The 22,867-nt window shown below is 38.3% G+C and overlaps 1 protein-coding gene across 16 annotated transcripts in view; it reads left to right on the forward strand.

Annotated features, from left to right (window-relative positions):
- The window catches only part of UNC79 (unc-79 homolog, NALCN channel complex subunit), a 102,809-nt gene that overhangs the window by 26,851 nt on the left and 53,091 nt on the right, over positions 1–22,867 (forward strand). For 15 of the 16 annotated variants that reach the window (XM_083839838.1, XM_083839849.1, XM_083839850.1 and 12 more), the window contains 16 exons: positions 348–578; positions 2,797–2,987; positions 3,863–3,986; positions 4,976–5,116; positions 6,638–6,859; positions 7,474–7,701; positions 8,404–8,545; positions 8,946–9,025; positions 9,109–9,257; positions 10,654–10,811; positions 11,175–11,356; positions 12,612–12,813; positions 14,405–14,584; positions 15,653–15,718; positions 17,802–18,088; positions 21,985–22,167. In XM_083839838.1, coding sequence (XP_083695964.1) covers positions 348–578; positions 2,797–2,987; positions 3,863–3,986; positions 4,976–5,116; positions 6,638–6,859; positions 7,474–7,701; positions 8,404–8,545; positions 8,946–9,025; positions 9,109–9,257; positions 10,654–10,811; positions 11,175–11,356; positions 12,612–12,813; positions 14,405–14,584; positions 15,653–15,718; positions 17,802–18,088; positions 21,985–22,167 — 2,766 coding nt within the window. The remainder of the gene's footprint in view (positions 1–347; positions 579–2,796; positions 2,988–3,862; positions 3,987–4,975; positions 5,117–6,637; positions 6,860–7,473; positions 7,702–8,403; positions 8,546–8,945; positions 9,026–9,108; positions 9,258–10,653; positions 10,812–11,174; positions 11,357–12,611; positions 12,814–14,404; positions 14,585–15,652; positions 15,719–17,801; positions 18,089–21,984; positions 22,168–22,867) is intronic. The other variant, XM_083839853.1, reaches the window with a different exon arrangement.

Raw genomic sequence — 22,867 nt, forward strand, 5'->3', positions numbered from 1 at the left:
TGTATCACATATTTTACTGGACGTTAGATTACCTTTTGAAATTAAAAGTAATTTTAAAGCTTAAACCAGAATATTTCAGTTTGTTGCAGCATTCTATATAGAAATTTTCAGTGTTGAAACTGAGAAACAAAGAAATTAAATGCTTAATTTTTTTTCTTCTCATTGCTATTTTCTGGTTAGGGAAATGTTTTTTCAATTACCTTGTGCCAAGCTCTACTTAAAACTGATCAGCTCAGTTACTGTCTATGTAACCTGCATCCATGTATCTCTGAAAATATGCAAAATACAGTAGACAAACATTTCTAGATTTAAAGGTGGGAAACCTGATTTGTGTTTCTGTCTTTCAGGTGAGCCTTTGCACTCCCAGTGAGAATACACCCACAGAGAGTTTAGCAAGGCTGGTTAGCATGGTATTCCAGTGGTTTCACTCTACAGCTTACATGATGGATGATGAAGTTGGTAGCCTGGTTGAAAAACTCAAACCCCAGTTTGTTACTAAGTGGCTGAAGACAGTTTGTGATGTTCGCTTTGATGTCATGGTTATGTGCCTCCTTCCTAAACCAATGGAGTTTGCCAGGGTGAGGGTAATTTATCTGAAGGTTAATTTATTTGCCATAGACATTAACGTAAAATAGATAAAGACTATTTCTCCCCCAGCCCTCTCAAGGCAGAAGAAATATTATTGGTAAAGGAGCAGTGGAGTTCAGGAATTTTTCCTCTTCATAGCTTTTCTGGTTTTGCTGTGCCAGAGGTGGGGGATTATTTACAGTAATATGAAGACAGAGTGGAAGAATATTTTGGGGATTGAAAGATACTGTGCTTTTTCAATAGCTGCACATCTCCATTATGCTGCCAAAGCATACAAATTTCTCTTGAGAAACAGGTTTCACTTGCCAGCTTCCATGTGCGAGTCTGTCCTTTATTGGCCTGCTTTACTAATACGTTTCTCTGTTCTTTGCATACTGCATCTCTGCAGCTGTGAAGTAAGATTCATGAAATCACATGGTTGTAACTGAAGGGAATTTTGAGCATACTGACACCCTTTAGCTTTGGATACCTAATTTCAGTTAAGAGACTAGTCTGCCATGGTATGCCTTATTGCTGATGGAGGGAAGGAGACTTACCTGGAAGGTCATTCAGGGTGCCTAAGTGAGACCCATGCTGGAATCACTCCTAGAAAAAGTCTTTCTTACCCTCTCCTTTAATCATGAAACAGAACTTGCCACTTAACTTGTATGCTGAAGGCATGCATCAAAGTTAGACATGTGAATATTCCGCTATAGAAAGCTAGATATCAGGATGAAAATAGGAACTTTGTGAGATGTATAAGACTTTTTCCACATTTATTGCTGCCAGCTATAGATGTGCTTTTGTAGAATTCAGAGACAACTTTCATTTCATGACCTTCTTATGTTAAATGTCCAATCACAGAATCCTTTAGGTTGGAAAAGACCTCCAAGATAATCAAGTCCAACCGTTAACCTAGTATTGCCAAGTCTACCACTAAATCCTGTCCCTATGCACCTCATCTCCATGCCTTTTGAATACCTCCAGGGATGGTGGCTCAAACACTTCCCTGGGCAGCCTGTTCCAATGTCTTACAGCCCTTTCAGTGAAGAAAAGTTTTCTAATATCCAACCTAAATCTCCTCTCGTGCAACTTGAGGCTACTCCTCCTAAGACTTGTTCTCTAGACCCTTCACCAGCTTCATTGCCCTTCTTTGGACACATATGGGACATCTGTTTTATTTCCTAGAATTCAGTGGCTAGTATAGGAAGAGCCATAAAGACTTGGTGTGATACATAATATTATCAGGGATGAAGCGTGCATCCATGGATTTTTCATGACCTTGTAAGTGGTACTTGCTGTGCAAGTGCAGACCAGCATATGTGTAAGTCTTACTCTGAACCACCTCTCTGAAGACAGGCCTTGTCTGTGTGGGAGGACTGGAGGACAGCTGAAGGAATTTGAGAGGTCAATGGATGCACAGGGTGTTAGAATTGAAGAAAGCAGATCTTGAGTTTGAGACTAAGGAGAGAAAGGGCTGAACCTCATGCCGTAGTCTGTTGTGGACCTTTTTCTTGTCTTGGATCCAACCCTTTTAAAAGTTTTATTACCCCCCACTGCAGTGTTGAAGACTAGACTGACAACTTGCCAGATATGCAAAGGTTCACTAGAACATGAAGACAAACAGCCATGAAATTAGCTGTGATGAATGGAGAAAAAATAGTTTGTTGGCTGAGATTACCAGTAGTTGCTGCCAAAACAGCAGGCATCTCTAGAGCCATTAGTAAGGAACAGCAGATGTGAGCTGAGGTCAGTTAGAATAATTAGTCTCTGGAGACTAGTTATTTATGTACTTAGAAGTATATTTTTTGGCTTCCTTCACTCAAAGAAATAATAACAACCAAAATAACCCAAAACACAAAAGAACCAAACTTTCGAAAGAAAGATCCATTACTCTAGTGGCCCAGAGCAAATACTTTAAGGTGTAAGTTTGACCAAACAAATCTGTCCTTCACTGAGAATTTTAAACAATCGGAGGTTATTTTGTGTCATGGCCTGGAAGTAAGCATACTTCATCTAAATCTTGGACAGTGCTTCTTAGATTGTGGGTCAAACTAGAGAGGAAAAAAACAATGTAATCCCCATGGCTGTATTCTAAATTCAGGCTGGCAGGTGCTGATAATCATCCTTCATGATTTCTTGGCTGTATACGCTGAGCAAATTGGTGCTGGACCAGTTATAGGGATTAGAAATATTGCTCATAAGTATCATTCCTGGAAATACCCACAGGTTGGTGGATACTGGGACAAATCGTGTAGTGCTGTGACCCAATTAAAAGAAGGGCTGAATCGAATCCTTTGCCTGATTCCGTACAATGTAATAAACCAGCCGGTGTGGGAATGTATTATGCCAGAGTGGCTGGAAGCTATAAGGACAGAAGTGCCTGATAATCAACTGAAAGAATTCCGGGAAGTGTTAAGGTATGTAGGTATTTGTAGAAACCATTTTATCATTGTATATGTTGATTTTTGAGGGTATTAGTGCAATAAAATGTTGACAAAGAATAAAAATGCCATTCCGCCTGCTCTCCTGTGTGCAATAGACTAGCAAGTGAATGCTGCTGAATTTTTCATGAATTATATTTAGACTAGAGCAGTTCAGCTTTGGGAAAGTTTCCTTTTATTGCTGCTGATATCCTTGAATCAGCTTCTTTGCTCTGAACAAGGCACACTTTCAGTGGCTTCCTGTAGCATGGTGAAGGAAGCATCTTTCTCCTGGCCAGCTGTTGAGGAGAAATATTGGGGATTAATAGAGCTGGCACTGAAAGAGAGTTGATTTTATTGATTTAGCTAGTATCTTCCCCCATTGAGCAAACAAAATGCCAGAATAGGGGTAGTGACTGCTGGAGTCATAATTTCATGTTTGGTGTATACCTTTCACAATCCAGCTTCACATTGCTTTTTACCGTGTAAAATGCTCTGAAACTGCCTGTAATTTTGCATTTGTAGGGACTGATGAAAATGTGTTTAGCGTGAATAAGGAATAGTGATGGAGTGGTAAGATGAGAATTTTCCTGTACATTGGATTTTGAAATCAAGTGAAACTGGGCAGGAGATGGGATGTGGTACAAATTCTTAAGGTGTATCAATAAATTCAGGGTGATAATGTGGAACCAGGACAGGTGGTATCATCAACCTAGCACAACTCCCCTGGAGAATGAGGATGCAAATAAAACACCAGAAGCGTCATCAGTGCTGGTTATGAGATTGCCTTTCTACTAGTTTTCTGTTTTCATACCTTACACAGTGTATGTTGTGGTAATTCAGCCATGCTATGTTTTTGTTCTCCTTTTCAGCAAAATGTTTGACATTGAACTTTGCCCTCTCCCTTTCTCCATGGAGGAGATGTTTGGCTTCATTAGTTGTCGATTCACAGGGTATCCATCCTCTGTGCAAGAGCAAGCATTGCTTTGGCTGCATGTAAGTGTACTCTCTTGAGAAGTCATGCTGATGCAGCTTATGATTTTGAGAGGAAAAAAAGAAGCCACTTACAAGGGATTATGGAACCTTTCTGCCCCTTGTGGTTGGTAGACAGGTCCTGGGAAGCTCTACGTTACTAGCCTATCACAACAATATACAGGAAGCCTGGGAATTCTTTTCCCTTTGGTTGTATCTTTAGGGCCATTCAGTTATCTCTTTCTGCCAGCAGAACTCTTTAGTCTCCACAGAATTTGGTCTGTAAATTCCAAAATTAATTCCAAACTCTAGAAGCAGCTGTAGTCATTCCCACATAAGAAGAACTGGATCAGACTACCTCTGTACCCACCAAGCTTTCTGCTTCTCTGGCAGTCTTGTGCTATATTTGCCCATTTGTCCATATTCACTGACATTCACCCAATGTTCGTATTCAAATACAACAGGAAAAATCATGTCAGCTTTGGGGACAGTCAGTTCAAAAGGGTATAAAATTTTCCACGGCATCTCAGAATAATACTGGTAATCTTCATTATTCATTCATATTACCACAGTGATTTGCAGATAACCAATCTTCTCAGTATATTGACATCTGTAGGCTACCATTCTGGCTGGATTGTTAGAATAAATACAGGAATTCTATTTTAGGTAATAATGAAGATAGTTATTCATCCAAGTATTTGTAATATTTTAGCTTTGCATAAACTTTTTTGTGGAACAGTTTCACATACCTATGTGTTTGTGCATAAAACTGTTCGCAATGTGCACCAAGCATCATGCCAACAAATATTTTGAAAATGCACTTTTTTGGCCAGTTCTCTTTTGCCCTGATTTGAAGAGAAACTTAAGCTCTCATCTCACATGACCAAATCCCAAAATTAAATGCATGAAACTTGCTGAACTCAATATGATGTGATAACTATGCGTATAACGTAGCTGATATTTTTTACCAATCTCAAAACTCATACTTTTTTTTACTTATTGTCTTTCCTCAGGTGTTATCTGAACTTGACATTGTTGTTCCTCTTCAGTTACTAATCAGCATGTTTTCTGATGGAGTTAATTCTGTAAAAGAGTTAGCAAATCAAAGAAAATCCAGAGCCAGTGAACTGGCGGGAAATCTTGCAGCTCGGAGGGTAACAGTTATTTATCCTGCTTATTCTTTTCCTTTGAATAATTTTCCTAAGAGAATGCCTGTGAAAATTTAAAAAGTCATTTTTCAGTATGGCAACATTTGATTGGAAACACAAAACAAATTTTGAGAGTGAAAGAAAATTGGCATGGCTTCTTCAGTTAATACCTCTCCGTCACCTGGTCAGTGTCAAGATAATGCAAGTATGGGAGTTAACTGCACAGTTTTTCCTCCATGAACTCAGTTGGGATATTTGTGGTGTGTTTGTCATGGTATCTTTTCCATCTATTTCATTCTCTTCATTTTCTTTTAATGGCTGTTAACAACAGTTTTTTTGTTTGTTTTGTTTTGTTTTTTGGACAACTGGTCACCCAGAGTGAGTTTTGGCATTCAGGTACAAATTTGGTGGTCCTAGGGATGTTCTGGGAGGGTGACAGAACAAAATTTATTTCTGTTTTCTTGCATTTTTCCCCCTCCAAGAGATGCAAAAATTGATGTCAAGGAAACTTGTCTGTCTGGAAGAAAATGTTTGCAAACATGTAGGCATTACCCATACTTGGGCTGATGTGATTAAATTCCCAGTAGTCTCCTACTGAATGCTTCAGGGACAGAAGAAGTGGTGTTCAAAGGTCAGATCTTTAGATTTAAGGACCTACAGCACCTAGGCAATTGATGATTCTTTTCTTGTAGTCCTTCTAAACTCTGATGTAGCTCAGTAGAGAGTACAACTAGCCTGTAACCACTTCTAAACTAAGCAGAAAAAAATGGACAATCTTACTGTCTGGTATTGCAGACCATAGCTGGCCTAAAAATAGACCTTGTGTTACTTAACTGTTTATCTCCTTGGAACAATTGGAGGTTCTGATGGTGTTGTAGGTGGCCTGTGGTGGTTGAATGTAAATCTGTGCAGAAGTGCATGTCTTGCTATTGTTATATCTAGTTCATTTCCAGCTACCTGTACCCTTGGTATAGCCTTAGTTATACTGCTGTGAGTACTGTGAGGTACCCACATTTATTAGCTTCCTGGTATTGAAGCTGGTATGTCTGGATCATGGGGAAGATCGTTGTAACTTGATGACCACTTTACTGCCTGCACCAATTTTCTGTTTTATTTGTGATGATAAAATTCCTTCTTAGTGGAAATAAGGTAATGAATGACAGCCATTTAACCTAAGAGAATACATACATCTGTGTAGAATATGATTATTATACTTATACCATATTTTATCATTTAATGGCACTAAGGGACATACATAAATTCAAAAAAAAAAAAAAGCTACCAAACGAAATAGTAAGGCTATCAAATCACAGAATCGTCTAGGTTGGAAGAGACCTCCAAGATCATCTAGTCCAACCTCTGTCCTAACACTAACAAGACCTCCACTAAACCATATCACTAAGTTCTAGACAATGTCTAGACAAAATGTCTAGACAAAGTTCTAGACATTTACCACAGTCTTGTATAGGATGAAATTGCTTAAGTGCTTAACATTCATTTGGACATGTTTATCTTATGTGTCTTCAGGTAAGCGTTGCTTCTGACCCTGGGCGCAGAGTTCAGCACAACATGCTGAGTCCTTTCCCAAGTCCCTTCCAGAGCCCATTTCGGAGTCCAATACGTAGTCCTTTTCACAGTCCCTTCAAGAACTTTGGACACCCCAGTGGAAAGACAATTGACTTTGACTGTGAGGATGATGAAATGAATCTTAATTGCTTCATTCTAATGTTTGATCTCATCTTGAAGCAGGTACTTGCAGAAGAAAATCATCCATGTTGAGGGACAGTGAAGTTCTGTAGTCACTTTTGTCTCTGCTTTAATCCTGTATTGAGTCCCTTTATGCTGTGGGACTGGCATGAAGTACAAGGCATTGAAATCTTTCTGCAGCTTTCATGTGGCTTTACCCATACAAGAGTTATGGGTTCATGGTCAGCGAAGAGAAGGTAGATACCTCCACATCATTTTAGGTGCCTCATATCAATGAAATTAACTTCTCCTTGGAGATATGGTTATTTCTACAGACTAGAAGCAGAGGCTTGTTGATGGGCTTAGGTTAGATGCATAATTATTGGGTAGGTAAAGTTATACATTGTGAATCTAAGCCCAAGTGTTTTGGATAACTGTCTCCAGGTAATGTTAATGGATCCTGTGCTTGAAATTGTCTAATTACCTTCAAAATCTTACTCCAGCTATTCAAGCTTTGTCCTGAACATCAGTGGCAATTTAAAATTGTGAGTCACAGTTTATCTCAGTTCTCATCCCAGTAATGCAATACACTGGAAGAAATGCAGGAATAGGCACGACTGCGCTCTATTTTTTTTTTAAATAAATAGTAAGTCCTTATTCTTTTCACTCTCTTTCAGATGGAACTCCAGGATGATGGTGTCACTTTGGGCTTAGAGAACAGCATTTCAAAAGATATAATATCCATCATAAACAATGTGTTACAGGCACCTTGGGGTGGTTCTCACAGCTGTCAGAAAGATGAAAAAGCGGTAGAATGTGGTCTTTGTCAGTCCAGCATTCTCTGTTACCAGCTGGGTTTTGAGCTGCTGGAACAGCTTGCTCCAAAAGAAGAAATCAGACTTGTGGTAAGTACAGCAAGAAAGGACCTCTGTTACTGGCATGCTGAAACTCCTCTACTTCATTTTGCTCATTGTGTTGCGATGGCATGGAAGAGTTGGGAGGTTAAAGCAAAAATGCCACTGAATTTATAATCTCCTAAGTTTGAATTGATTCAGAGAACACAGGGAAGATGGCAATATTCATCCAGTATGAACTCTTCTCTCTTTCACCATTGTCTGGTTTGGAAGTACACTCCTATGATACCATCTTAAATAAAATGTGAAATGTTAATACTTAGTGCTTTTCATCTTTTAAAAGCTACGAGTGGGTATCTTCAAATGATTATTGACTTTGAGAGAATCAGATGTCAAGTGGGCAACTTAAAAAATCTTAGTTGATGCTTGATTGTTGAAAATGCTGAGAAAGGAGGACAGGTTTAGTGAAACCAGTGTGATTGGATGCCCCTCAGCTCCAATATGCATACACAATAGCTGTTAAGTGCTATCGCTTAAATCCATGTTTGAAACACAGTCTTATTGTCCGTATCCATTTGCTGATGCAGAATTTTAGATATGCAGGTGATTTGAATGCATGAGTGTACATGGAAACTGGACAGTGTCTGCCTCATTTTGGCTCAGCTTATCCACACTAAATATTAAACAACAGCATATGGCTTAATGTATACAGAAAACATCAAGAAATTAATTTAACTTACTATGTTCTTAAAGGAGCCCACAGATAACCTCGAGGATAGTCTTCTGTATACTAGACCTGAGTTTATTATAGGAACTGAAGGAGAAGAAGATGACAAATCAGCACCAAAACATGGAGAAAACCCAGGAAATCACACAGAGACCACAGAAAATGCTGGTAGGTTCAGGGTGAGAAGACAGAGTATTTAAGTAAGGCTTTAAATGAAACATTCCACTTACATAGAATACAAGGTTTTGAAGCAGTTTTTCAGGTCCAATAATGCATAGTCACTTTTTTCTCATGCAGTTAATTCAACATATCAACAGGAAGGCTGTATTATGTTGACTGCAAGTGTGACTGACTCTCAAAAAGCATTAGAAGAAATCTTGGCTTTGTGGACATATAAAGTAGCAAAACATTAGATGCCAAATTCTGTGCAGTTGTAACTCAACTGACATCAATGTTACTGTAGCAAGAATTAATTTACCTCTGATTACTTTCACATTCTTTAGTTTCACTTTGAATCAACAAATGAGGGGAATTTGTCACCAATTTATGTAACTTACTTTTTTAACAGCAATAAAGAATGACACAGAAAGAAAATTTTGTTATCAGCAACTTCCAGTTACCTTGAAGCTCATATACACAATACTGCAGGTAAAATTAATGATGTTTGTTTAGTATGAATTTTTAGTTAAGTGGTTTCACTGTGTTGAGAGTAGTGCATCTTGCTTACACAGGAAATGTCGAGATTTGAAGAACCAGACATTCTTTTTAACATGCTGAACTGTCTGAAGATTCTTTGTCTTCATGGGGAATGCCTGTATATAGCAAGAAAGGACTATCCACAATTTCTTGCCTATATTCAAGATCACATGCTGATTGCAAGGTAGGTTTTTATCACAAGTTTTGTTTTTGTACTTTTTTGATTCCCTAACTATACATTCATTTGTGATATTAAAGAATTTGCAGGTTTAATAGAGAATATTAACAGAAGGTCATAAAGAAGTGTGGAAAGTTTAAGTAGCTGTATAAGGGCACATTGGATAGACTTAATTATGAAGCTTCAAATGGAGCCAAGGTACCCTCCACTGTCCAGTCCTATGTTACCTGAACACCTTTAATCCTAAAAGAGGTGAATGTACAGTTGAGCAAAGGCCTTTTAATCTCTGCTACCGTATTAAAAAAAAAATAAAAATATTTTGAGTTAATTCAAAGTGTGTAATTTTTTTTTCTGTACCCCTAGAGAAATGGGAAGGTTTTGGGGTCTAATGAAACATTGATAAGCATTTCATATTGCCCTGAATCTGTCTGGAAATAAGTTCTGGTATTGTTCAGTTCATTATATTCTGTTTGCTTGAGGTGTTGTACTTCAAGAGAGATAAGATTAAAACTCTGCCTCTCTGCCTGAGATCCTTCTTCAGGCTGTAGCCACACTTTAAAAGAGTAGTGAAACAGCTCAAAAAGAAGAGAACAAAGTGCTGCACAGGAACCAAATATGAGAACCCTAGCCCAATGTTGAAGTGAGGGCATGTGGTCTAAGTATTAAAACTCCCATACTGGTGGCCTGAAGTGACCTAAAATGGAGTGTTCAATTCACTTAATCCCAGGGTTATTTCTCTTTTAGGTTATCCCACGTAGGCTTTCTTTTAATAATAAATAAATTTTAAAAAAAAGTACAAGGAGAATTTTGTCAAAAAATATCAATTTTGCAGAAGGCATTCTCATTGGGGAAAAAAAAAGTCTTTAGAACCACAGAATTACAGAATAAGAGCTTCAGGAAGCAGTCTGAACTTGTAAGACCTTGAAGTTAGAGTCAGCTATTGGCAGTTTATCCTACAACACTCAAACTTTTGCTAAGAAACAAATAAATAGTGAGTATTGGTTATCATAATGATTTGTGAATGTACGTGACTCATGATGTCAAGGAGGTAGACATGGCTCGTGTGCTGAACTTGGTCACTTTGAAAATGATGATTTATAGCACAGATTATGTTTCATGGCAGTTGTGCCACAAATTAGGAAAAATCTTGTTAAATCTAAAGTGTTTCAATGTTAGGAATATTTGAACCTGGATTTTCAAGAAAAACTGTTGCATTTGAAGATTTCCAAGTGGCTCTATTCACCTAACAGCAACTCTGCAGTATTCGCATAAAGGCTCAGGATGGCTTACAGAGATTTCCACAAAAAGTGCATTCCCTCTAACAGTATAGTGTGGGCATTTAGAAGAAAGTATGTCAAGGGAGTGCTTTTATAAGTGTACTTGCTGTGTTTGGTCTTTCCAGCTTATGGGGAGTTGTGAAGTCTGAATTCTCTCAGCTTTCTTCCCTGGCAGTCCCGCTTCTTCTTCATGCACTTTCGCTTCCCCACGGAGCCGACATTTTCTGGACAATCATAAACAGCAATTTTAACAGCAAAGATTGGAAGATGAGGTTTGAAGCAGGTAGGTCTGAGAAACATATGCTATTTACTCCTTGTTGCTTCACTGAAGAGCTAGAGCTTTCTCTGCTGTAACTGATGAGACTTGTAATGGGTGATTACATCTTTTTGCTGGTATGGAGAGTTTGGGAGGTAGTTGGGTACAAAACCATGGCACAAAAATGCAATAGAATAGAGGAGAACATAAGGCATTCTGGATAATCAGAGCAAGACCAAAATCACAATAACACCTCCCAGCTGTTCTTTGTTGCTACTTTCTAAGATGTGCATATTTCTAGGAGAGATACAATTATTAAGACATGAAGGGCATAAAGAAGCCATTGTCTAAATTAATATTCATATTTTCTTTCTCTGGGGGCTGCTACAGTGGAGAAAGTGGCTGTGTTGTGCAGATTTTTGGATATCCACTCTGTGACAAAAAACCACCTACTGAAGTACTCTTTGGCTCATGCATTCTGCTGTTTCCTGACTGCTGTGGAAGATGTCAACCCAGCAGTAGCTACAAGAGCTGGACTATTGCTTGACACCATAAAACGGCCAGCTTTACAGGTAGGTTCATTATACAGGGGAAAAATGCATTGAAACGGGAATTTGAGTTTTGACCCAACGTTCAAAATGGTTCACATGGACAGTGGCACAGTCAGTGCTGATACCTCTTTAGACAAGCCTTATAGGTCTTGGTGTTTGACATATACACATGGGAAAGATACTGCCTGAGCCCCAGCTTTGATGACTACAAAGGATTACTATGACATTTGAGCTGTTATCGTAGAAAGCTGTAAATGTTTTTATTGTTTTAAAACGTACTGACAGTTTTCATTTTAAAACTAGAAGGTTTTACAATTCTCATTACATCCTGTTGAGCTGATAGCGAGAAAATACATTCAAGCAAAACCAAACATGGCCTTAATATTTGCAAAACTTACTTAGACATATAATTTTAAGCATGTGAGAAGCCTTGCCAATGAAAATTATCATGATTGAAAAAAAGTGAATATAAAAATAGATCAAAGCCTATGTAAACAAATAAGATATTGAGGGAAAAAAATATCTCATAGTATAAAATTCAATTCTAGTTCTCTAGAGGTCATAATTAAAATGTATTTTAAAAAGTTTAGTGCTGCTGCCTATGAAATGCCGTTAATACTTGCTAATTTTATTCCATATAGAATCTTTTCAAAATAGTTTCCAGAGAACTTGAATTCTTTTGAACTAAGAAAAATAAATGCATAGTTCACCGAAGAACACAGACTGGTCCCAGTATCTTGCAGTTACATATTTAATGTCTGGATTTACTTTTCAAACCTAAGTCTTTACAGTATGCCCAAAATTCTAGTGCAGATAAAATAGAGAAGCATTTTATGACTCAAATTCCTTCTGATACATTTCACCACATAATCCTTTTTCTGTTTGGGCTTGGCAATTCATTATTTTTCTAATCAAGGGCTTGATTCAGTTACATAAAGGTAAGCCTTTTCTCACCTAGGGATTTGTGAAAAGAATACTTTGATATTGCAAATCAAATGTGTAGTAAGACAGAACTTTTGCCCATACTTTTGTATTCCTCAAAACCTTGGAAACTTCCCATTTTAAACATCATATTTGTTTATGTCCTTACTTACCTTTTCCTTTGGTATCAGTAGCATTAGTCCTGAATTAAAGGAGAAAGGAAAAGAAGCTAAATTTTTATCCTTTAAGAACTGTGGGGAGAAGTTAGAACTTTGACCCTCCTTTGTTTTAAAAAAATGTTTATTATCTTCACATCTCAGTACTGTGTTGTTGTTGTTGTTGTTTTTCTCTATAGGGTCTTTGCCTCTGCCTCGATTTCCAGTTTGACACAGTTGTCAAGGACAGGCCCACAATTCTTAGTAAGCTTTTGCTACTTCATTTTCTAAAAGCGGATATTCCAGCTTTGAGCTGGGAGTTTTTTGTGAATCGCTTTGAGACCTTGTCTCTGGAAGCACAGCTTCATCTGGACTGCAACAAAGAATTCCCTTTCCCAACAAGTAAGCAGAGTCCAAATCAATCTGATCACCTTTTATCAGCTTCTGGAATTTCAGCTGTGTTAAAGGGTCTGAGAGAAATGTAGGCCTCACTTGTATAAATTGTCTGAAACTAAGTAATCTTGCAGGCCAGAAGAGAGTAACTCAAAGTGAGCACTTTTTGAATGCCTGAATGCAGATTAGATTACATTCCATTGCACCTTTGGGCATCATATTTTACTCTCAATACGATTTAATTGCCAGCCTTGGCTGAAACATGGTATGGTTCTGTAATCACTCAACTGCAACCTGCATTAACCCACTTGTTCTTCTGTAGATGCTTTTATACTATCAGCATTGCTATTCTCAAAGGTCACATCTGACCCTGTTCTGTAATGATACGTACAAAGATAGCCCTAGGAGCTGCATGGTCCTTGAAACACAAGCAAATGCATGGGGCACAGCGCAAGAGGTACACAGATTCTTAGAGCCAGTGCTCAGTTAGCTATTCCTGTAGTGACTAAAGCAAAAGTTTGTCCTGTTCGTACTTGGTTTGTTGTTGAGATACTATGTCTCTCTTCATTCACTGCTGCAGGGTGTGTGTGTGGGCGGGGCTTAAAATAATTTGTGCACGATTGTTTAATATGCTGAGTAATGGAAAACTTCCTTACCCAAGTGATCGACCGTGAGGCAGGCCTATTTCCATCTGATTTGCTTGGAGGAGGTGGGAAACTGCTGTTTGGACAGCATATGCTCCCTCAGCAGCCTAATGCCTTCTGTGCTTGCATAGAGCCCTAAAAAAGCACAGGTGCTCCTGCTGCATCCACATAAGAAGTGGAGCTGGAAACGTATTTTCTTCTTCTTCATATGTGAGTACCTTGGCACAAAGCAGGGATATACTGCTGTGGCCTGAGAAGGGAATCTCAGCAGTGGTTTCTAGCTCCTCTAGTTGCAGATGTAAGGTCAAAAGATGCTTTTCAAGATTACTTTGAACCTTTCTCTTTGCATTTTCAAAGGCATAAGTGGTGCAAGGGATGGGGTCACTGACTGTAGTCACTCAGATACTAAAACTCCATTTGAATGCACTCTAGACATAAGTATAGAAAAGTATTAGTGACTCCATTAAGACATGCAGTGATACTGCTGGTAACACAACTATAAACACATAATCATCCTCATAGCATTTTGGAGGCACTGGTCCAGGATGATAGGTGTAGGCAGGACATGAGGTCAGTCTGGGGTAAAACTGGAGGCCGCTTTGGATTTGAGTACACTAAATGTGGTCCATACTCATGTGATTTCTGCCATTATAAATAGAGGGCACCTCAAATTCCCATAGCCCGAAATTCAGTTTGGTTCAGGAGTCTGTTTTTGTCCAGTCTCGTAGAAGGAAGGGACATCATTATTTTTTAAACACAGTTAATCTCTTTGGGGTTTTATGGATTTCAGAATGCGAAGATGCAAATGAGTTCCTTGCAGATGGACCCCTTGAACCCATATGAAGCTTTCTTGACTTGAGTGGGACCTGGGGCCCAGTTGCATTTGGCACTTGGCAGCATTAGGGCCTCATCATGCTGTGGAATGAATCCTAACTTGGTCAATTGCATTTGCAAAGCTATCACTGCTGTCCGGACAAATGTCGCCAACCTCAGTGATGCAGCAATGTGGAAGATCAAGAGGGCTCGTTTCGCACGTAACCGTCAGAAGAGTGTGCGTTCCCTGAGGGACAGTGTGAAGGGACCAGTGGAGTCAAAGAGAGCGCTCTCCCTCCCAGAAACCTTAACCACCAAAATTCGTTGAGTATCTATTTATATTTTTGTGACAAGACTTACCTTCTCCCTTAGGTTTGTATCCTATTGCTAGGTGAACAATGGAATTGTCAATATTTATCTAAGCAGGATAGCAAATCTAGGTTTTTGACTGATTTAGGCAGTGTTCAGGTAATAAGTTAGTGTGTTTGACAAGGAACATAGACAAAACATTACATTTGTCCTGTGTTTGTTTAAAATGCTGGGACAAAATACTCCAAAACTAGTTTGTGGATAGATCTTATTTTTTATTTGTGGCTAATACACAGTAATTTTGTCGAAAATAGATATAATGCTTATAGAAAATTTCCTTGGTTACACTGCTGAATAATTGCAATTAACAAATTAGTATGCAGCATGTGCTTACACATCTTAAAAAGAACTGTTAAGTTCTCAAATGTTCTGCTGGGAATCTTCAGAATTCCTTTGTCAAGAAAATAAGAAAACAGTGTCCATGCAACACGTTCTTCCTGCCAGCTTGCATAGGAGGGCCTAGGTGGTCAAAAATCATAGGCCTGTATGAAACAACGTACAGATATTATTCAAAGTAAAACTAAAGCTTACACACAGTCTAATTTAGAGAATTTCACGAGCACGGAGTTGTGTTATATTCAGATTGGACCTCTTGCATTGCTCCTACCCCTATATGGGAACTGATAAAATGTTCAAACCTAGGCACTAGTGGGCTGTTAGGTTAAAAGGTTTATATATTTTCTCCAAACTAGGCAACACCATATTTTGGAACTCTTACATAATCCTTCTTGACCCACTTCTGGTCCTGCACAGGTGCTCCTGTGGGATGACTCTTACACCAGCAAAACCGAATGATGGAGAAAACTAGAGTTACACAACAGGGTGCACAAAATCTATATAGCACAGAAGTGACATTTCAAATGGTTACACTCACTGCCTGACAACAGTGCATGAGTAAATGAACATAAATATGCTAGTACTGAATGTATGCTGAAGTTTAAGTCATGAGTGCTGCTTATTTAAACAGAGCTGTTCTTGTTTATTTTTTGTTGTTATTTGTTTGTTTGTTATTTTTTTTTAAGCTGTGAGCTTGACCAGACATGAGCAGTCTGCTCCAGCACTTGGCGGAACACCAGAGCAAACACCAGGTGGGTGTGAAGAGGAGGGGAGTGTTTTGAAGGGAAAGGAAAATGAAGACACTAGTGCTTGCTTTCTAGCTGACTCGTGAGATAAACTTATGCAAGATGAAAGCTATTTTCAAGATCTACACCCTTCCGGAAACAAGCACAGCATGGTTCCAAAAAGTGTAAATTGCAATTTTGTTCTAGATTTGTACTGAAAGTTGTCCCCAGTTGTATGTACTACTTCAGGGCTGGCGGGAGGTTGTTCAGAGGCAGCTAGCTATTGCTGCCAACGCCTCACCCTCAAATGGCTATCCCTCTCTATCTGCCCACTGTTTATTCTTTCGTTCTGAAATCTTAATGTTTTTTTTTGAAGGTTTGACTTACGTTTGTTAACACTTTGCAATGACAGTACTGAACGTATCTCATTCTTCTAAGGACCTAACCAACTCCTAAACATAGTCTGTACATCTGTGGTAGAAAATAATTTATTTTATGCATACCACTTAAATGAACTAGTCCTCATGCTCATCTGTTTTTTCTAGATCTAAAAGTAATCCTTGCACAATCCAAATGCAAGATCATAATTTAAGCTAATCTTACTTGTACGGTCAGTCCTACAAACTTCAACTTAAACAGTTCTTGCAAAAATAAGGGCAATTTCCAATACTTGAAAAGACTTATCCATTAAATGAAAACAAATAGATCATTTTGCAATTCTGTTTCATACCACCTTGCTTTATCACAATTATTCATTGTAAGATAGATTTTTAACCACAGATTAGAAAATATATCTGAATACATTTTAGCACCAATTTTAATTAATAGTAACAGTATTTACAGAACAAACTAAAATTAATGATGTAATAAAAACTTAATTTTAAAATGTGATCACTTTTGATGCTGTCAAAATAGTATTATCTGTTCTTACTTACTTGATTACCCTAGCCAATTTTTTAAAAATTTCACATATAATGCATATATAATAAAACTATAATACAATTATATATTTTTTATTTATGAAGGCATTTAATTTAATTTACTCTTTTAAAATAGAACAAGTTGGAATAGTATTCCTCACTGTGCTCTAGCCATGCACATATTCAGAATGATTTAATAAAATAACCTTATACACTGATGTGTGAAATAGCTGCTGCTTTTCATGGTTTCAGATGCTATTGTAGGAACTGCTAAGCACTAATGATCTTTAATAATAGAAAAAGCCTTACACCTAGGGTGAGATGGAAGAGGATAACTCCAAAGGCAGGTCTAAAAAATAACTGGAAATACTGCATTTAAAAAATACTGGAATTTGAAAATGAAAATTCATATCCAGTTAGTGACTGTTATGTGCAGTGAGTCTGTTCTGCTTGGACAGAGAGAGGCAGCACTTCAGCTTCATTGTGCTTTGTAAGTAGCTTCTAGTCTTTCACCTGACAACAATGCGAAGTATGACTGTTTGATTATTTCCATTCTGAGTTTATAAATGAAGTCTTAAGAGTCTTCTCTGGGAAAAAGCCACCTCAGTTTTCACATATTACATAGTGTCTCAAACATAAACAGTTACAATGCCTACATTTTGGCCCATGTTATCTGAGAGAAGTATGGACGCAATGTTAAAATGGGAAATCTTCATTCTTTTTTAATCAGTATTGGGTAGAATTTTCCCTACGTCCTACCTTTGCCATTTGGTGCATTCTTAACTGGCAAAGTCTAATGTCTGTTGTTTGCTAAGGAAAACTGAAAACTAGGCCAGATGAGAATTTGATGACCATGAAATTTGATTCTCTTTTAATGCACATGAAAGTAAAGGAAGGGTAATACTCAACTTGTCAGAGAGGAACTGGGATGGGAAGACGAGCAGTTCTGGTAAATATGGGAAAGCTGAAAAATGGAATTCAGTATACTTAGTATATAGTACTGTGCTGTTGAGTCTGAAGCAATAGAGGAACAGCGCCGTCAAAAATGCATGCCCGTCTCTCCTGTGACATCGCCCACGTGTATTTGGGCAGAAATAGAGCAATTGGCCGTGGAAGAACTTTGTGATGTATGGTGGATCCTTCTTGCAGTCTTTTCCAGTGTCTGATACCATTGTCTCTTGTACTGATAGGACAACCCTCCCCAGAGAATGATAATACAATAAAAGACCTACTGCCAGAGGATGCTGGGATTGATCACCAGACTGTTCATCAGCTGATTACTGTGCTAATGAAGTTCATGGCAAAGGATGAGAGCAGCGCTGAGTCGGACATCAGCAGTGCTAAAGCTTTTAACACAGTCAAGCGCCATCTGTATGTCCTGCTTGGTTATGACCAGCAGGAAGGATGCTTCATGATTGCACCACAAAAAATGCGTGTTTCAACCTGCTTTAATGCCTTTATTGCTGGGATAGCACAAGTAGGTGAAGGCTCTTACTAACTTTTGCAGCTATTTCTCTTTGCCTGTTGTTGAAATGGTGGCAATACAGCTGCTTTTGTACCAAAATAAAGGCTGAGTGCGGTAATCCTACTTAAACCTCCTTAATGCTTCTTCAGTTGGTGAAATGAATTTGGGAGCAAGGACGACGCTTGCTTGTTTACTCTTAGAAGGCTCTCTTGTCTAACCAAGTGCTTTGTGTAGAGTTTTGCTGTGTAGTTAAAAAGTAAAGGGTTGAATTATTTATAGCTCCCTATTGGTACTCTAAACTTGCTGCATTGGTGGCATTGTAATCAGGGTTGTGTGTATGTGTGTGTGATTATTACCACTGTATGAAAAGTTAGAGACTGCTCCAAACCTCTTTGCCCTCTTTACCTAGCCTACAAATGCCTTGGCTTCCTCACATGTCGTTTCCTCCATTCAGGAAGACACGGAACCTTGCAAGACTGGTCTGTAAGCTCTTTGACATTCCTTGTTTTGCAGGAGACTCCTTCTCCTCCTTCTTTAGAGTGCACCAGGGCTTTCTCTTCTCACTTTTTTTAGGGAGTGGAAATGATGAACTCCTGCCTGTACAGCTAAGATAAATTAGCACTTTCTTGCCTTGTGCCTTCTGTCTCCATATTTAGAGTAAGGAGAATTGTAATTTCTTACCTCACAATGCTCTTCTAAGACTTAATTATTACTGATAGAGCAGTTTGTAATGCTAGGCTGGAATACATTTCACACTTGCAGAGTATTCTTTTTATTTGTGATGTAGCATAATCATCACTTCCACACTTCCTCCTTATCACAATCTCTTATAAAGAATTATGTTAGGGAAGAGAGAGAGCTATGATTTCAGATCTCCTCCTGCCCCAGCTCTTGAGATGTTCACAGAAACCTTCAAATATTGCTCAAAGCGATCCTTGCTTCTTCCGTAACTGCATTTCTTGTTAGGGTTCATAAATTGTAAGGCGTGATTTTTCGAAGTCAATTGTAATGAAGATCACTTGGAAAACTTCCACAGTCATGGAGAAGTCAGGTGTCGATGTTTTAGCAGGCAAAATAGTAGGCATTAATGCAAACTGGGTAGCAGCAAATGCGCCCTGATCCATTCATTGTCTTGGGGCATCATTGCTATGTATTGGTAATGAATAATCTTTCACTTGTAGTTTTAAGTTGAAGTGGGTAAAAGGAATTTCAGGCCTGTTTGTCTGTTTTGAGAGTCAGGCGGTGGCAATTTAGATCACAGGACAGTTTCTTCCACATTTTTCTACATGTTTTCCAAGTTTGAGTACCCAAACTTCAGTGACCATCTTTGACCAGATTATCAGAAGTACTACTTAATGCAGTCTAAATATCAGTCTCTGCCCTTTGTCTTCCTCTGCCTTTAAAATGTCTCAGGATAGTCAAATTCACCATTTCTGTTTGAAAAGCTTCATAGTTGAATCCAGCCTTCCTTGAAGTGGAATGGAGTTTGTATGAGGACTTCAGTAGGCCATGATTTTTCTCCATATATAAGTCATAAAAATTTTAATTTGTATTTTCAGGGGATTTTTTTTTCTGAGCTGTAGGGATGCTTTCTGATGAAAATCTCCTTTGCTGCAAGAGAAATGCTATCTGTTGCAATCTGAAGATGCATTTACAGAATGAAAACTCAGTACAATAACTCTTAAGAGGTGCATTTCAGTTACAGCCCTCTCTCCTAGTCATAGAAATATAGATACCTCCCACCGGACCAGGTTGCCCAAACCCCATCCAGCCTCGCCTTGAACACCTCCAGGGATGGGGCATCCACAGCTTCTCTGGGCAGCCTGTGCCAGTGCCTCACCACCCTCTGAGTAAAAAATTTCTTCCTGATGTCTAATCTGAATCTCCCCTCTTTTAGTTTAAAACTGTTAGTCCTTATCCTACCACTACGGCCCCTGGTAAAGAGTCTCTCCACATCTTTCTTGTAGGCCCCCTTTAGGTATTGGAAAGTTGCTGTAAGGGTAATAAAATAAATATTTATAAATATTTGCTTTCCACAATTAGCTCCACAAAGGGTAGGACTGGACTAACTTGCTGGTTAAATAGTTTTCATTCAAAAGTAGGTTGGAATGGCCAATTCAATAAAAAATAATCAAATTTTTGTTATTATTTTGTATCATAAAATCTGAATATTTGGAGTCCTTGAAAGCATACAATTTCTCTTTCTAGCCGCAGAAGTAGAAAAATGTTGCTGTTTGAAGGCAGTTTGGCGTTGTCCCGCATGGTGGCAATGTTGTACAGCCGTGTCTGGTGGGGAAGCACAGTACTTACAGGGACCTACAGTGCCTTGCCAGGCTCTGCCTCCCAGGCCGAGTTCTGCTCAGCGTTTGTAACATCATTTATTCCACATCTTCCTGTGACATCTTAAAAAAATGTCTCTGCTCAGCTTAGGACCATCTGTGTTACATTATGTGCTGTGTTAAGGCAGGGTTCTGTCTTCCTTGTATGGATGATCTTTTCCTAACCGTGCTATAAAACTGTATCTCAACCCGAGAGGACCATATTTGGTGATTATATATCATCTGTTCAACAGGCTAACCCTACAAGGATAGATAGAGACGTAGGATTCATCTGTTTAGGTCTATGCATGTAGCAGGAAAATTCCAGACAGCTTATAGGGACAAAATTCGAGAGATAAGCTTTGTGTTTGTAAATTAGGCCCCTTGTTCTAATAAAAGCAAAAGTAAAAAAAAAAAAAAAAAAAAAAAAGAAATACAGACTTGAAGGAAATGGTTGATGTGGAAGAAACTGATGTTTGTGTCTGTTTAGGTGTACAGGGCTCCTGATAAAGTACCAACTCCACTTAAACTGCAGTAAGGTGATAGATCTTAGGGGATGTTCTGGAGTTTGCTTGCTGTGTTGTTGAACCTTCCTAGACATCAGCCATTCTGGGTCAGCGCCAGAGAGAAGGCCTTTCGTGGATCATTGATATGATCTAGTTCAGCAGCTGATTCCAGGACATATGGCTTTAAAGAAAAATCATTAATGTTGCAAGGCTGTTGGGAAAATAATGAAAACTAATAATTCACTTTCAATACAAAACACAAGGTTGTGTTAGGGCAGTGAGAATATACACTTATATTGTAGCTAGCCATCAGGTTCCAAACCTGTAGGATACGCAACACATAGCGTGATGCTCATCAGTGTTCTTGAAGGAGGCAAGGCTTATGGCTAGTAGTAATAACAGCAACCTGTCTTCAGCAACACTACTGCTTAAAAATGATGAACATTTTATTTATAGCAAGATACTTTTCATCAGCTTTATTCTTGGATCATCCTTAAAGAGTTGCATGTTTAGACTTTCTGCATAACATTATAGCTACAATGGAATTCTTGGCTCATTACCTGATTCCAGAACATGTGGCTTAAGAAAAAAAAACAGATAGCATTGCAAGACTGATGAGAAAATAATGAAAATTGTCAGTGCAGCGTTAATTGAAAAAACAAACCACCACCACCAGATAACACACAATTGCCTCTTGTCTGTTAAACATGGGATATACATCTAGCATGGTTTTGTCTGTTGAAGCGTGATCGACTTGTGCCATAATATAAAGCTATCCCAGCATAATATATGTATGTATATATATACATGCCAATGTACATTAAAAGTTAGACTATGCAAGATGAAAGGCTTTCTGATTGCATCTTGTTTTGTTTCATTTTACCTAACTAGCTAAAATAAGAGCCTGGCAAACTGGCAGAGTTTTTTAATTGATAGTAAGACTTTCTTAAGAACATTTATTTCTTTTCACTTAACTAATATCTAAACTATATTAGTTGTTTTGCTTTATCAAAAATTTTATCAAAAACTATTACCAGTGGAGTTGATTTCGGTGAGCTAACTCCTGTGATGGTGTTCTTTTCAGGTAATGGACTATAACATCAATCTGGGAAAACACCTTCTTCCTTTGGTGGTGCAGGTATTGAAATACTGCACTTGTCCTCAGCTAAGGCATTACTTTCAGCAGCCTCCTCGGTGCTCCCTCTGGTCCCTCAAACCTCACATTCGGCAGATGTGGTTAAAGGCTTTACTTGTCATTCTCTATAAGGTGAGTGGTTTTAAAAAGGTGATGTCTACCTTAAAATTCACCTTCAGAGTGAAATTTAATTACATTGAACAATAACTGTACTGCAAATGAAAGGAACTATAAAGAATGCATCTGATTTGCATACTCTTTGTGTTTAATTTCAGTGCCTGAAGTAGTTAGGCTTTCATCTGTGCTACTGACCTGTTACTCCTGCTGTCTGTATTGGCTTTCCCATTGTTACCTGAAAAAAAAAAAAAAAGGATATGAAAAGAGTAAAATTCTTTAAATTCTATATGAAGATCTAAATGCTAATTAGAAAGGTCATGAATAGTATTTAGGGTAACCTACCCTATTTTTTAAAACTAATTTTAACTTTTAAATGAGGTGTCAGCTTAATAGCTTGTAATCTTTAGTTAAGTGATTCTTTTTTTTAGGATCTGTTGTTAACATCTGTTTACACAGTGAAATGGAGCTGTGAATACTTCTGATATTTCTTGCAGGTCTACAGGGCATACAAGGAAGTGGGAGATGCTAGAAATGAATGAGAAGATGCAGGTTGAAATACAGTGTTGGGAGAAAAGTTCTGATAAGACCTTTTCCATTATTATTAATAGTTGATTTTATCATATAAAAGTCAAGGAAATGATATACTGAATCTTATTAATAGAAAATCTTTCCAAGTGTCTGCACAAACCTGAAAACAGTCCTGCTTCTCATCATG

This window comes from Anser anser, assembly GCF_964211835.1.
Source record: "Anser anser genome assembly, chromosome: 5".
Taxonomy (NCBI): domain Eukaryota; kingdom Metazoa; phylum Chordata; class Aves; order Anseriformes; family Anatidae; genus Anser; species Anser anser.